Below are 17,357 nucleotides of genomic sequence, written 5' to 3'. Positions count from 1 at the left end.
ACACATCTGGGCCCATGTCCCCAGGTTTCAGTGAATCCTGTAATTTTTAGCTCATAGCACTTCACTGTCAGCTTTGTGTGAAACTTCCATTATGCCTTATAGTACAGTGAATGATGTGTCCCATCATTCCTCCTAAGATATGAGCTCTTGGAGGGCAGGAGTTGATATCCTTGCATGAAGAGTGCACAGAGTAATTTGGGATTGACTGAAGACTTACACTATTATTTCCTTCTCACCTCATTGTAAGCTTTCTCAGAGCCCAAAATGAACCATTCCATCTCTTCTATGCTCTTACTTCTGTTCATTAGAGTGAGATTCACTAAGTGTGGCTCTGTGAGTCAGTTGCTAGCTTAATGAATAAGGAATTACAGGTGGAATCCCCTAGAGCAAAAGCCTTTACAAAAAAAGACTGTGTGAAACAAGCTATCAATGCTTGGTTGATCTGATTACATTAAATCCTATACAACTAACAGTCTGGCCCAAATGCTTTCCCTGGTTCCTGGCCATTTCAGAGGCAGATGCTATAATGAACACGCAAGTGCAAGCTATTTGCATCTAAATAAGTAGGAGAAGAATTTTACTGATGAAGTTTGTGGGAGGAGGGTTCCTGACATGCAGACTTTAGCCTTCAAATAGTTTGTCTTTGGAATATTCAAAGCACATAAAACTGACTCAGTCATACAATAAAAAATTTCATGGCCTTAATATGATAGTAACCCACACTTAATTGGTTCAGAGCACCACTTTCCTCTTGGTGATTAAACATGGAGAAACTAGTGCCTATTTCTTTTGAGCTAAATGTAGGACACCATTACTGTGTAACATAATCCATAGCTGACATTTTGTGCAATGTATTCAGTTTTACAAATTTCACTGTGTCAAAGTTTTCCTGAGTTCCAGAACTGCATTTCCAACTGCAGCTTGTCATGTCCACCTCAGATTCGTTATTTAAAACTGATAGCCCACACCTTCCCTTATTAGAGGAAATGATGTGATGTAAAGGGGAAAAAAGGTTTTCACTAGCAGAATGACTTGGGTCTCTATACCAGCTCTGCCACTTATTGGTGGTGTGAGTTTGCTCTATTGAAACTTCAGTTTACTAACTGTAAAAATGGGGATATTAACAATAAAAATAAAAACACTTCACAGAATGGCAAGAAGTATACCAAGCAATTTACATGCCTTATCTCATTTACTTCCTGCAATGGCCTATGAGGCAGGCATTGTTATTATTTGCCTCATTTTACAGAGGAAGGACCAGGAGCAGTCTTACTGCAGAACCCACCTTCTTAATAACCATGCTATATTATGCTTCTGTACTATATACACATGAACATGGCTGTGAGGATTAAATGAAACAAATACATGTGAAGCGACTAGCACAATATATGGCATATAGCAAATCCCCAAGACATGTAAACTCCTAACTATCCCCTCCTCTCTCCAAAATATCTCCTTCTTCTCCTATAATGAGTTTTTTGTTGTGGTGGTGGTTGTTGTTAATAACATCACAATTCACTCAGTATCCAGGGAGAATATGTCAGGGACATTCTCAATGCACCTTTTTCCTCAATACCCTATATTCAGTTGGACTTCAAGTTCTATTGAAAACCTTTCTCATCATACTTGCCCTTCTTCCACTCTCACTTCTCACTGCCTTTTGTTGTACCTCTGTCAGTCTTCCCTGGACTATGAAAGGGTCTGCTAACTAGTATTTCTGTCTATTTATCTTCCAGAGTGCACCCATGGATTTTAATTAAAAAAAAAAAAAAAAAAAAAAAAAAAAAAAAAAAAACGGGGATTAGCAAATACTTGCCAACTGTTCACTAAATCCACTTTCTCGTTTTCTTGGCAATGTTTCTTTTCCCACCATGTCCATGTGACCTCATTCTAGTTAAAGTAATGTCAGTAGAAATGAGTATGCCACTCAAGGCCTAGTCTATAAATACCTCTCATATACAATCTGTCATGCTCTTTCATCTTCTGTTGACTTAATACAAATAAGCACAGTGGTCTTGAAAACCATGTGTTGCACCACTTGGAAATGAGCCACTTGTCAAGGGGGAACACCTGCTTTGAACTTTCAGAAGCAAGAAATATACTTCTATCATGTTTGAACTTTTATTCATTTTGGGGTTCAGCAACTTGTGTTATCACAAATTCTCTTGTCATATCATTCACTTTAAAAAACATTATGTTGGTCAAAGGATGCATATTTATAATTAGGTAGGAGTAATAAGTTCAAATGATCTATTATACAGCATGGTGACTAGTTGACAATAATGACGATACATTGTATTATTGGAAAATGCTGAGAATGTTCTCATCACAGAAGGATATCTATGTGAGGTAATGCATTTGCGAATAGCAAGATTTAATTATTCTGCAATGTATATATACTTAACATCATGTTGTACACAGTAAATACAATTTTATATGTCAATTAAAACATAAATAAATCTGTAAAAACAATAATGCTTTCCTGTAACTACAGGATAAACATATTCTGTATCACTTTTTCATTATCATCCCTCATCTGTCATGCACAAATCCTTCCAAATAGGTGTGCTTTTGGCTATATTTCCTACTCCCTTTCTTTATCACTGCCATGTTCCAAAATCTGATTACTCCTCTTTATTCTATGGAAATGTTAACAATTGGGTCATCATTTATATTATACCCCAATACTTCTATTATCCTAGGCAACTTATTTGCTTATAGAAACCAGCCATACAACATCCTGAACCCCACACTTCCAATTAGGCACCAACTGCTATCAGTGCTACCTCTTGAACATACTGTATGTCCACAATTCTTTCTCAAAACCTAATTTAGTGAGAAAAGCAGTAACCTGAAGCTAGAATAAGTGTTGTGAAGATTAGAGATGTTTTACATAAAGTACCTAACAAATTGTAGGTGTTCAACACGTAGTATACTACATATACATAGTATATATAATACATAGTTGTCATTAGGATTATCATTTGAGTATTATGGAAGCTTCTTAGCTAGGCACCTCATCTTCAGCCTTGCCTTCCTCTAATCTGCCTCCTACACTGCTCCCAGAGTGATCTATCTTAAATGCAGATTTGTTTGATTTCTTCCTCCGCAATAAACTCTTTAATGGATCCTCATCATGTTTATGCCAACATAGCATATAAGCCCCTCCCTCCACCTCAGACTGCTTTCCTGCTCTGTACTCTGGTCCAGTCACACTGAACTTTTAGTCCTTCAATGTATCATCACTACCTTCTCCTCTCACTCTTCAAGCCTTTATACATGCTATACTCGAACTCTGGAATAGTTCCTCCCTGTCTTTTAATTTACTTCTACAGATCTTTTAGGTCTCAGAAATCATTCAGAAGGTGATTTCCTCTGGAATTTATTGTGGCTATTCCCCACAGACTCATTTCACTGTCCTTGCTAGATGCTCCCATAATACTCTCTATTTCCCCTATCAGGTCTCACAAAGAAGCATGGATTTTCTGATGCATGATGTCGATTCATGAATATATGTCTTTGTGCATACTATTTCTTCTGCCTGGAAAACCCTCCTCTACCTCAGCCCTGTCTCTCATTTGTTTGATATTCACCTACACTTCCTTCAAGATTCAAGGGACAAACTATGCATCACCTCCTTTTGCAGCTTTTTTTGATAACCCCATATCATTTTAGATGTGACTTCTCCTGCAATTCTAGCACATTTTGCACCTCCATTTCAGGAATTTTGTATTCCTGTGCAGCTATCTGTGCACAGGTCTCTGTAACTGTAGAGTCATTAAGAGCATGACCTGTGCCTTCCAGAACTTTAAACATAATAAGCACTCGTGAATGTGCTGAATGAATGTTTTAAGTCAATAGGATAAAATCTAGTTAAATTCAATAAATAGTTATCCTTCATATTCAGATAGTCAATAGGACTTTTTTACTGTATTATATATTATGCAACATTTATATACAATGAACACATTTACCTGTATCCTCATAAACAAATAATATGACATTAATAGAGATGAAGTTCTCTATATGACCATACCTGAATAATAGAAAATATTTTATAAATGTGTGTATCATCTTGGGCTGGGCTCTGCTAATTATCTATGCATTGTTCCAATTTTAGTATGTGTGCTGCTGAAGTAAGCAGCGGGTAATGGGTTTTAGCCTGTATTTTTATGGTTGTTCTGAGGTCCCAAGATGAGGCAAAGCAAGGCTTCTTTCTACACTGCCCTAGTTACATACCCATGCAATGCTTGCTCAGATTTTAGTAGGAAGCTGTCCTACTGTAGTCTCCCCATGGACTCCAGATAAGATTCCTGAGGGTCAAAATAATAATAGGGATGCTAAAGAATAACACTTTCCGAAAAATTGTAAGTATTCTGCAGACTTTATTCAATTTTTGCTTTTCATATGCCTGCAAGACAGGCAGCAGCTACATTACTATCAGACTAGAGAAAGCAGACGGTTTGTGAGTTGAGAAATGTCACTAGGTGAATTAATTGTGGGGCTGTAAAAAGAGCCAGGCTTTTATTTTTCCATTTTGAGCCTAGGTCTCCCTCCAGGCCCACCTTCCTGAACCCAAGGTGCTACTGTGTAGGAAACCAATGACTTCATCATGCTTCCATGCTTCTGTACTTCCTCTATTCTGTAAATCTGAATAAGCACAAGGGCATTCTACATAGACTCTAATCTCATCGAACTTGACTTTCTTGTCCAATTCAGACTAGGATAAAGGGCCCAGTTATCATCATCTTCCCATTCATTCAACTTTATTTCAAGGCAACTAATCCTTTGCTCGGCTTCATCCTCTGCCCTCCTCAACCTGCATCTTCTATTTCTTTTATATTTCAATATTCCTATCCTCTCTCCTTTCTTCTCTTCTATTTTTTTTTATATTTCAATATTCCTATCCTCTCTCCTTTCTTCTCTCTTCTCTATCCCTCCCCGAAAACTTAAACCTATCCTCTATGCTTTATTCCTTTTATTGTTGTTTCTCCTCTATCCTGTTCTTTTCATTCATTCTCTATTTCTCCTCACTATTTGCAATCTCTACTGTGTTCAGATCCTTTCCTGCCCATTACTCTCCCCCTCCTCTTGCTTCTCTTCCATTTGCTTACTGTCTTCTGCCCATCCACATCTCCTCATTATTCTGTCCCTCCATCCACCTCATTCCATACAGTTTCTTTTCTGTTTACATCTACTCCACTCCATTCTTTCCACAATTGTGTGAACTCTTATCTCTTTTTCAAACTCTTCTCTTTCCTATAGTTTATTACAAGCATGCCTCTTCCATCTATTCCTTCCCTAATGCTCTGTTTCCCCAAATTCTCCTTGATATATTACATTCATTCATACCTTTTCTCTGTCCTATCCTCCCCACCTTCATTTCAACATTTATATATAACCTCATAAACTTTCATGCAATGTGAGAAGAGGTGTCCCTCTTCCTTTCAAGTAAAACTCTAACTGTAGATTTGATATCATCCCCTTTATGGTATTTATGAGAACTTGCTGTCAGCGATGTGTTATTTCTACTATATCTTCAATCTTTGTCTTCCTACTGACTCTTTTGTACTATCTTACAAGTAAGTGTCAGTCTCTCCTCTGAAAACAATGGCAATTTCTCTTATCCCTGAATGTAGCTATGATACCTTCCTCCCTTTCATTTTCAAACAAGCTTCTCAAAGTTATTTTCTATGTGCACTATCTCCACTCCAACTCCTAAAACTCTCTATTGCACTAGCCACTCTATTGAAACAGTGTATGTGAAGAATACTAATATCCTCCATGGTACCAAACTTAAGACATACTTCTAAGTCTCTATATTACATCTCTTTCTATAGCCAACAATGTTGTAAAAATGTGTAAACAGGGTAAAGTGCATGAACTTGCAGCTACCCTACCATATTAATAATGCTGGCTTAACCATCTACTACCCAAGTTAACTTGAAAAATTCTCTTACCCACTTCGTGTCTTAGTTTTTTTTTCATCTGTAAAGTTGGGATAATAGTACCTATCTCATACAGTTACTAAAGTTGTTAGGAATATTATAAAAGTAGAATGATTAGAACAGTGTCTGTCATATTTTACACACTATATTGATGTTAATTAATATACTTATTATACTATTAGTGGTGTTATTGATAACTCTCATTGTTTTGAAACTTTAATTTATCAGTCAAGACAGGTTAGATTAATATGCAGTAGGAAACAATCTGAAAATCTCAGTGCCCTAAAGTAACTGAAGTTTATTTCTCACTCACACTATCTCTGGTTGGGGCAGGGGGACCCACTCGCTTCTATGTCATCTTCAATAAGGGGCATAGAATGATAGGGCAAAGACCACCTGGCATAATGCTACTTACCGTGGCTAGGGGAAGGCAACATGGCAAATTATGTATTGGCTCTTGAAGGGCTTCCCATCCTCCCTCAGAGCTGACACATGCTATTTACACGCACATTTGGTTAGCCAAAGCAAGTCATTTGTCCATGCTGAACTTCAAGGCTCAGGGAAGTATAGTACTACTTTGTACCCAGATGGAGGTGAAGTGAAAATATTGGCAAGTGGTAGTATTGACTACCACACTTAGCTTTCAAGATACTGCACACTGTTAACAGCTCCCTGACATTTTCTTCCTGGTTTCTTTCATAGGTTCCTCTTTCCCCTCCACTGCCTTACTGATAGTAGTGCTAGATGACTAGATACCTGGCATGAAATTCTTCTTACTCTATACTCTTTCCTGAAGTGATGACATCCATTTTTACATTTCCATTTGTTCCAATATAGTAACAATGCCATACTTTATATCTCTACATTGTATCTCTCCCTTGATCTTAAGACTCGAATATCCAACTACTATTAGACTTCTTTCCCTGGATAATCTACAATCACCTTAAGCTTATCTTGTCCCAAATTAACCTCACAGACTTATCTACATTTGTCCTAACTTTCATATCGTCTAGTCCAGCCTATAGTACCATCTTTCACTCATGTTATTTGGATACCTACTACCTTCACAACTCCTCCTCTCTGTCATTCTGAAGTTTTCTATATTTACTGCCTATTTCCTCAACATATCGTCACTTCTCCATCTTAATCCATTGTTCTGAATTAGAACACCACTTCTAATCTAGACTATTTCAGCAGTTTCTTAATCATTTTCTCTAATTCCAGTCTTTTTACCTTCAAATGCATTATTTACCCAGTAGCTGCACAGCCATATGAAATAGAAAACTGACCACCTCAGTCTCTTGCCTAAAATACGTCCTTCCGTTCCCTGCAACTGCTCACTTGGTTTTCTCTGTCTAGAATGTCCTTCCTCTCTTCCTTCTGCCTAGAAGTTTCTGGACTGCATTCTACTTACATAATAATATAAAATGCTAATGTTAATACCAATAATCAGAAGCCTAGCTCTTGCCTTATCCAGGGACTCTTCTCTCAACCTGTCCCAAAAGAATGAGTTAGATGACCCTGCTCTATATTCCAATAACTACCCATCTCTTTAACATTTTAGTTAACATCATTTGCTAGTATGCTATTAGTCTTTCTCCCCTATTATATTATGATTATCTTAAGAAGAGAGACTATGTCTCATTAATGTTTGCATTTCCAGAATTTACTTTAGGGCCATGTATATATTAGGAAGTCAAGACATGTTTGGCAAATGAATAAATGAAGGAAAGCTTCTCTTTCTTCTGTCTACAATTTCCCTCACTCTTGTTCATCTCCTCCCATGTCCTTTCCTCTACTTCTCTATGTCTTTTCCTCTTTATTCCCACCTACTACATCCACTTCATTATATTCTCCTGTCTCTTTGGGATTTCCTAATATCTAATCTAGCTTCTTTATTTTACACCATCTTATCCTTTGTCTTCTCAACTTCTCTACTCTTTTTTTCCTCTCTTCTCATATTCTCTCTCTTTTCACCTTTCTCATTTCTCCAATATATATGCCTCTATGTACTCTGTGTAATTAGTCTTCTCCTCCCCTCTCAACCCTCATCTTCCCACTTCTATCCACTTTCCTTCTTCATTATTTTATCCTCCACTTTATGGTCATATATCCTCTATGCTCATTTTTCCTCCTGTCTCTCATCCAACTTCTCTCTTAAGTAATTATTATTGCCCTTTTTTCCTTGATCATCTCCTCATCTTCCAAATTCTTGTGGGAAAAACACCAATAAATAGCAAATTTGAAGTAATGAGAGATTAGTATACAGACAAACACACTTCATTTCTTCACCACCTATTTACCAGGCATGCAATATTTGAGTTTGCTTCTGCAAAATAACAAATACACCAATTCTAAATAGCCATAGAAGCTCCACTACACAAAATTAGCACTCATTAATGTGGGAGGAAGCGTCAGGAAGTGACAATTGATATCAGAGGAATAAGAAAATTCATAAAAACCAAACCCAAAAACCAAGAATGTATTTTAGTATTGGGGAAAGAATCTTATTGCATCGAAAATCCTTTCAAACTTATTCTTTTTGACAGCAAAATTCAATGCCTAATAACTCTATGACAGTAATAAGTCATGAAATAAATAAAATTGTGATATTTTTATCCATTGGGAGGTGGAAAAGTATGAAATATAATTTATATTTTATGAAGATTTAAATATTATATATACACACACATATGCACACACATATAAACACCATGTATAGATAGATAGACATAGATATAATCTTAAATTGTTTGGAAAATTCACTTATTATCATCTTCAGTATCCTAAGGTAATGTAGCATAAAATAAATATATTTAAATAAATAAAAATTTTAAATAAGTATTTTAAAATTTATCTTTATAAAACACTGTATGTTTCACAAAATACCCATAGTTATCTCATTTGATACTCACAACTCTGCATCATAGGGATAGTTTGCTGCTGCATTTAAACCTAGTCAATTCTAATTATCAGTGTTCATGCCTGTGTGTATGTTTTTGTGAATTTGTGTATTTAAGTGACCGTGAATACATATGTCCTTCTGTGTTAGTCCACATGTGTCTTTGGGTATGCATGCATACACAAATCATGAACGTATACCTCTGTGTTTCTCAAAATGTTCATCTATGCAACTCTCTATTTATGTGTTTATTAGAATATATATGTCTGTGAGTATGTATGCATGCAATTATATTAGGAAGTGTATATATACCTGTACATTTCTAATCTATACACTTGAGAGAATTTTCAGTGGATACTCTAAAACATTCTGCTTTTAAGCCCAGTCCTACTCCCAATATACTTTGGGTGGGAGCCACCACTCTCTGACCTCATTGTGTAGAGGAGGGTACCGTTGTCCACCAATCTGAGCAGCTTGTTGGGCGTGGTCATGTTATGAGCCACCGATTTCTTGCCATTGTGGAAGAAGGTGTCAGGTGTCCAGATCTTACTAGCCAGGAGATTGTTCAGTGGAAGGATCTTCATGGGGCCATCAAATTTCAGTCTTTCATCATGCCATGTCTGCCGAAAAAATACATCAATAGTGTACTCCTAGGGACGAAAAGAGAGATAAACAATGTTTCAGTTGAGTTCTGGTAAGGGCTCATAGTGCCCTTAGCAAATATTAATTACCTTGCAATATTTCCTCTGATGCAGAGAAGCAGCAGTCTATTAACAGTAGCTCCTGGTGTGTAAGGAAAATGATTATGATTGAGAAATAATGCCATGGAGATTAATAAGCATGAGGATAACATATTTGACAAAGCGTTTTTTAGGAAGACCGCTGCCAACACATCCCCCACACACCACACAAGTTGATCATAAGACTTTGCCTTATGAAAAAGCAAGTGCTCCCTCCTCTATGCAGTGACACCCAAATAAGAACAAGTTTCTTACCTTGTCTCTGCTGCTTAATGACCCCATCGAAGGCCAATATAAAAATCACCACAAAACCAAAACCTTACATTTTATCATACATTTAATCTGAGCCTCAAAATAACAATATGTCTGATTCGCGAATAGCTTGTTATCCTCAATAAATAATGAAATATTATAGATAAGATAAAAAAAACATATCTTATAGACAAATAAGATAAAATGGGTAAATGAACAGCAAAGTCATGAAATGGATAAAAATTGCTAATAAATGTGAAGAAAATATTCAAATTTGCTGTTTATGTAAATACAAAATAAATTAACAATAAATGTTCCAGGTATTGGTAACAGTATAACAAATTATTTGAGTACATTTTCTTGCAGCTATTAATTATAAAACCTGAACAACAACTGTATATACCTGTATTTCTTGAAAACAGTGGAGTGTGACTGAAAGCAGACAGAAACCTAAGGTGAGTTTACCTTTGAAAGATGGCAGCAGCAATAGATTAGAATTGCGAGTTTGTGATTTTTCTTTCTTGAAGTTGCTTCCCAAACCTAGAATTCCTGTAGTATATACAACAGCCTTACTAGCTCAAGGTGGCAGAGAATCTGGACTACTAGGGATAGAAGACTCAAAAGTAAGAGCATCCCAGAAGGGATGGGCCTCCAAATCTGAATATATATTCTGCCAAAAATTCTGGCTGATCACTATACTACACACAAATAGGAGAGACCCTGGGGCCCAGTTAAAAAAAAAAATAGGCAGAAACAATAGGATAGTGGTCCACTAAATGAAAGAAATCAGCTGGATGATGTTTGTGAATTTGCTACCATTTAGACTGAAGGAATTCCTTAAGCCATCACAATTCAAGTGGAGGAAATCTGAAAAAGTATTAGCTTATCAGAGAAAAAGCTCTGGATTGGAAGATGAAAATTCATGAGGAAGTCCTGGGAACAAGAGAACCACTGAGAGGGTGAGTCCCAAAATCTGAGTATAACATCTCTTATGAAAGAGCTATTAGTGAATTGGAAAAAAAACATATGAGGAAAAATTGCCCAGTTCACATTTCAGACATATAACCGATAGAAAATATGAAAGGGAGGTATAGTACTATGAAGGATAAAAATAGAAGTTTCAGTATACATATATTACAATTCTAAATGTGAGAGATTCGAGAAAATAGGGGAGAAACAATATTCAAAGTAGTAGTGGACTACAATTTCCAGAATTGTTGAAATATATACATCTTTAGCTTCAAGTACCATAATGAATTGCAAGCTCAATAAATTAAAATAGATCCCAGGCAGTGCATAATGAATTTAAAGAATACCAAAACAGACATTTTATTTTATTTTATTTATTTTTTTTATTATTATTATACTTTAAGTTCTAGGGTACATGTGCATAACGTGCAGGTTTGTTACATATGTATACTTGTGCCATGTTGCTGTGCTGCACCCATCAACTCGTCATTTACATCAGGTATAACTCCCAATGCAATCCCTCCCCCCTCCCCCCTCCCCCCTCCCCATGATAGGCCCCGGTGTGTGATGTTCCCCTTCCCGAGTCCAGGTGATCTCATTGTTCAGTTCCCACCTATGAGTGAGAACATGCGGTGTTTGGTTTTGTGTTCTTGTGATAGTTTGCTAAGAATGATGGTTTCCAGCTGCATCCATGTCCCTACAAAGGACACAAACTCATCCTTTTTTATGGCAGCATAGTATTCCATGGTGTATATGTGCCACATTTTGATTTTAAAAATTGCAAAACAGAAAAGACATGCTACCTACAAAGACACGACCACTTGACTTATAATCACCACTTATGTTGACTTCTTAAGTGCAACAATAGAAACCAAAAAGACAATAAAAATACACTTTGAAAATGTCGTTGAGAGCAGAAGAAGATGGCACAATAGAAGGCTCCATTGATTGTGCCTCCCTGTGACCCCCCCAGCAAGGACACCAATTTAACAACTATCTATACACACACACACAAAAAGCACCTTCATGGGAATTAAAAATCAGGAGAGCACTCACAGTACCTGATTTTAACTATGTTTCACTGAAAGAGGCACAGAAGAGTTAGGAAAAACAGTCTTGAATCACTGACACCACCCCTGCTCCATCCGCTGTCAGTGGTGGTGTGGCATGGAGAACTGTTTTGTACACTGACGAGGGGAGAGCACAGCAACTGTGAGACATTGAACTAGTGCTGCCCTGTTACAGCAGAAAGCAAAACCAGAACAAACTTAGCTGATGCCTGCCCATGGAGGGAGCATTTATCCTAGCCCTAGCCAGAGGGGAATCACTGATCCCAGCAGGCGCAACTTCAGTTTCCATAAGCCTTGCCACCTTGGGCTAAAGTGCTCTGGAGCCCTAAGTAAACATGAACAGCAGTCTAGGCCACAAGGGCAGCAATTCGTAGGTGATTTCTGGTGCTAAACTGGGTCCAGAGCCAGTGAACTGATTGTGGGGAGACATGTGACCTATGGAGACACCAGCCAGGGCAGCTAAGGGAGTGCTGGCTTCATTCCTCCCCTAACCCAAAGCTGCACAGCTCGCAGCTCCAAAAGAGATCCCTTCCCTCTACTCAAGTAGAGGAGAGGGAAGAGTAGGGAAGACTTTGTCTTGCATCTTGGATACCAGCTCAGCCACAGAAGGATAGGGCAGCAGAGTTGTGAGGCCCTTTTTACAGGCCCTACCTCCAAGATGACATTTCTAGAAATACACTGGGTCAGAAGGAAGCCCATTGCCTTGAAGGGAAGGAACCATCACTGGCAGGATTTATCACCTAACTAAAGTGCCTTTGGGCCCTGAATAACCAGCAGTGATACGCAAATACTATGTGATAGGCCTTGGATGAGGCTCTGAGATTTGCTAGCTTCAAGTGAGACTCAGTACATTTCCAGCTGTGATGGCTATGGGACTAGACTCTTTCTGCTTGAAAAAAAGTGGAGGGAAAAGTAAATGGGATTTTTTTTTCTCCAACCTTCAGTACGAGCTTGGCCTCAGTGTGTTAGAGCATCAAGCAGGCTCTTGGGGACCCTGATTTGAGGACTTGGCTCCTGGACAGCATTCTGGACCTGCCTTGGGCCAGACTGGAGGAAACTGCCCTGAAAGGTGAGTCCCAGGCCAGGCAGTATTCAATACAAGCCAACTGAAGAGCTTTTGGGCCTTAAGGGAACATCAGTAGTAGTCACGCATTACTCTTGTAGGGCTGTGGTGATGGTGGCCATGAGGTGAGGCTCCTCTGCCTATGGAAAGGGGAAGGTGGAGTAGGAAAGACTGCATGTTGTGGTTTGAGATCCAGCTCAGCTGCAGTAAAAGAGAAAAACCAGGTAGATTTCTATTTATGACTGTAGTCTCTGGCTCCCAGATGGCATATCCAGATCTGCCAAGGGCCTGGAAGAATTCACCACCCCAAACAGAAGGACACAGGCCTGGCTGGCTTTGTCATATACTGATTGTAGAGCACCAGGGCCTTGAGTGAACATAGGCAGTAGCCAGGAAGTAGTTACAGGAAGCCTTGAGTAAGACCCAATACCGTGCTGGGTTCAGGTCTGACCTAGCACAGTAATAGTGGTGGTGGTCATAGGGGTGCTTTTATCACTCCACTCTCAGCTTCAGGTGGCTTAGAACATAGGGAGAGACTTAATTTGTTTGAAAGTTAGTAAGGGAAGCCATCAAAAGTCTTTATCTGGTAATGCAGAGAATTCTTCTGGATATTGTCTAAGAACATTAAGGCAGAACCTCTACAAGACTGCAAGAACCACAGTGTTACTGAGCTTGAGGTGTCCCCTAAAACAGATACAACTTAGATCACAACATCCACGTCCTTTCAAATATCTAAAAAGCCTTCCCAAAAAGGAGGGGTACAAACAAGCCCAGACTGAGAAGACTATAATAAATACCATACTCTTCAATGCCCAGATCTGATGAACATCTAGAAGTATAAAGACAATCCAAGAAAAACACAAACTCACCAAATGAACTGCATTACTCCATTCTCATTATAAAAATAAAGACATACCCAAGGCTGGGTAATTTATAAAGGAAAGAGATTTAATTGACTCAAAGTTCAGCATGGATGGAGAGACCTCAGGAAACTTACAATCATGGCAGAACGGGAAGCAAACACATCCTTCTTCACATGGTGGCAACAAGAAGTGCCAGGCAAAAGGGGAAAAAGCCACTTATAAAACCATCAGATTTCATTAGAACTCTCTCACTACCATGAAAACAGCATAAGGGTAACCACCCCCATAATTTAATCACCTCCCACCAGGCCCCTCCTATGACACATGGAGATTATGGGAACTACAAGGCAAGATGAGATTTGGATGAGGGAATAGCCAAATCATATAATTCCACCCCTAGTGCCTCCCAAATTTCATATCCTCACATTTAAAAATACAATCATGTCCTTCCAACAGTTCCCCAAATTCTTAACTAACTCCATCATTAACTCAAAAGTCTAAGTTCAAAGTTTCATCTGAGACAAGGCAAGTCCTTTCCACCTATGAGCCTGTAAAATCAAAAGCAAGTTCATTACTAACTGGATACAATGGGGGTACAGGCATTAGGTAAATACAGCCATTTTAAATGGGAGAAATTGGCCAAACAAAGGGGCTACAGTCCTCATGCAAGTCTGAAATCCAATAGTGCAGTCATTAAACCTTAAAGTTCCAAAACGGTCTCCTTTGACTCTATGCCTCACATCCAGGTCATGCTGATGCAAGAGGTGGGTTCCCATGGCCTTAGGCAGCTCCACCCCTGTGATTTTGCAGGGTACAGCCCCCCTCCCAGTTGTTTTCATGGGCTGGAGTTGAGTGTCTGTGGCTTTTCCAGGTGCATGGCGCAAGCTGTCAGTGGATCTACCATTCTGGGGTCTGCAGGATGGTGGCCCTCTTCTCACAGTTCCACTATGTGGTACCCCAGTGGGAATTCTGTGTGTGGGCTTCAACCCCATATTTCCCTTCGACACTGCCCTAGCAGAGGTTCTCCATGAATGTTCTACCCCTGCAGAAAACTTCTGCCTGGACATCCAGGAGTTTCCATACATCTTCTGAAATCTAGGTGGAGATTCCCAAATCTCAATTCTTGACTTCTGTGTACCTGCAGGCTCAATGTCATGCAGAAGCTGCCAAGACTTGGGGCTTGCACCCTCTGAAGCCATGGCCTGAGCTGTACCTTGGCTTCTTTTAGCCACAGCTGGAGCTGAAGCAGCTGAAGATGCAGGACACTGTCCCCAGGTTGCATGGAGCAGGGGGTTCCTGGGCCTGGCCCATGAAACCATTTTTTCCTCCTAGGCCTCTGGGCCTGTGATGGAAGAGGCTGCTGTGAAAGTCTCACATATGGCCTGGAGACATTTTACCCATTGTCTTGGTAAACAACATTCTGCTCTTTGTTACTTATACAATTTCTGCAGCCAGTCTGAATTTATTCCCAGAAAATGGCTTTTTCTTTTCTATCTCATTGCCAGTCTGCAAATTTTCCAAACTTTTATGCTCTGTCACCTCTTGAATGCTTTGCTGCTTAGAAATTTCTTCCACCAGATACCCTAAATAATCTCTTTCAAATTCAAAGTTCCACAGATCACTAGGTCAGGGGCAAAATTGTCACCAGTCTCTTTGCCAAAGCATAACAAAAGTCACCTTTGCTCCAGTTTCCAACAAGTTCCTTATCTCCATCTGAGATCACCTCAGCCTGGACTTTATTGTACATATCACTATCAGCATGTTGGTCAAAGCCATTCAACAATTCTCTAGGAAGCTCCAAACTTCCCCACATCTTCCTGTCTTCTGAGCCCTCTAAGTCTCTAGAAAGTTCCAAACTTTCCCACATTTTTCTGTCTTCTTCTGAGACCTCCAAACTGTTTCAACCTCTGCCTGTCACCCAGTTCCAAAGTCTCTTCCACATTTTCAGGTATCTTTACAACAATGCCCAACTCTCTGTGATAGCAGTTTACTGTATTAGTCCATTCTCACACTGCTAATAAAGACATATCCAAGACTGTAACTTATAAGGGAAAGAAGCTTAATTAAATCACAGTTCAGCATGGCTGGGGAGGCCTCAGGAAATTTACAATTATAGCAGAAGGGGAAGCAAACACATCCTTCTTCACATGGTGGCAGGAGAGAGAAGTGCCAAGCAAAAGGGGGAAAAGCCCTTTATATCCCTTGAGAACTCACTCACTATCACAAGAACAGCATGAGAGTAAGCACCACCATGATTCAATTACCTCCAACCAGTTCCTTCCTGTGACATGTGTGGATTATGGGAACTACAATTCAAGATGAGTTTTGGGTGGAGACACAGCTAAATTATACCATAAACTAAATAAGGCACCAGGGAACAAACATGGAGAAAGAGATATATGACCTTTCAGAGAGAGAATTCAAAATAGCTGTGTTGAGGAAACTCAAAGAAATTCAATATCACACAGAGAAAGAATTCAGAATTCTATCAGATAAAATGAATAGAGACTGAAACAGTTAAAAAGAATCAAGCAGAAATTCTCGAACTGAAAAATGCAATAGGCATACTGAAGAATGCATCAGAGTCTTTTAACAGCAGAATGAGTCAAGCAGAATAAATCATTATTGAGCCTGAAGACAGGCTATTTGAATGTACACAGTAATAGGAGACAAAAGTAAAAGGAATAAAAAACAATGAACCATGTTTTCAGGAACAAGAAAATAGCCTCAAAAGGGCAAATCTAAGAGTTATTGGCCTTAAATAGGAGGTACAGAAAGAGATAGAAGTAGAAAGTTTATGGAAATGGAAAATAACAAAGAATATTCCAAACACAGAGAAAGACCTCATTATCCAAGTACAAGAAGGTTATAGAACATCAAGCAGACTTAACTCAAAGAACTACTTCAAGAACATTTTATAATCAAACTCCCAAAGGTCAAAAATAAAGAAATAACTATAAAAGCAGCAAGAGAAAAGAAACAACATACAATGGATCTCCAATACATCTGGCAGCAGACTTTTCAATGGAAACCTTACAGGACAGGAGAGAATGGCATGACATATTTAAAGTACTGAAGTAAAAACTTTTACCCTAGAATAGTAACTCTATTGAAAATATCCTTCAATCATGAAAGAGAAATAAAGAATTTCCCAGAAAAACAAAACCTGAGGGATTTCATCATCACCAGATCTGCCCACAGGAAATGCTAAGGGGAGTACATCAATCAGAAAGAAAAGAACATTAATGAGTAATAAGAAATAATCTGGGAGGGCGGAGCAAGATGGCCGAATAGGAACAACTCCAGTCTCCAACTCCCAGCGCCAGCGACACAGAAGACCGGTGATTTCTGCATTTTCAACTGAGGTACTGGGTTCATCTCACTGGGGAGTGCCGGACTCCTGGTCAGCTGCTGCAGCCCGACCAGCGAACAGCGAGAGCTGAAGCAGGGCGAGGCATCGCCTCACCTGGGAAGCGCAAGGGGGAAGGGAATCCCTTTTCCTAGCCAGGGGAACTGAGACACACAACACCTGGAAAATCGGGTAACTCCC

General features: G+C 39.0%; 1 protein-coding gene and 1 non-coding gene across 2 annotated transcripts in view; both read right to left on the bottom strand.

Annotated features, from left to right (window-relative positions):
* Nucleotides 1–9,784, bottom strand: part of LOC100997111 (gamma-aminobutyric acid receptor subunit alpha-3) — a 92,779-nt gene extending 82,995 nt beyond the window's left edge. The window contains exon 1 of the mRNA XM_031660818.1: nt 9,280–9,784. Coding sequence (XP_031516678.1) covers nt 9,280–9,434 — 155 coding nt within the window. The 5' untranslated portion in view covers nt 9,435–9,784. The remainder of the gene's footprint in view (nt 1–9,279) is intronic.
* On the bottom strand, nt 4,040–4,144 carry LOC116272225. Its single transcript, XR_004180946.1, has one exon. It is a non-coding gene; the product is annotated as a U6 spliceosomal RNA (small nuclear RNA).
* Nucleotides 9,785–17,357: the final 7,573 nt, after the last annotated feature.

The sequence above is a fragment of the Papio anubis genome, chromosome X (genome assembly GCF_008728515.1).
Source record: "Papio anubis isolate 15944 chromosome X, Panubis1.0, whole genome shotgun sequence".
Classification (NCBI taxonomy): domain Eukaryota; kingdom Metazoa; phylum Chordata; class Mammalia; order Primates; family Cercopithecidae; genus Papio; species Papio anubis.
The sequence above is the reverse complement of the archived record's forward strand: the minus strand, read 5'-3'. Positions and strand labels throughout refer to the sequence as shown.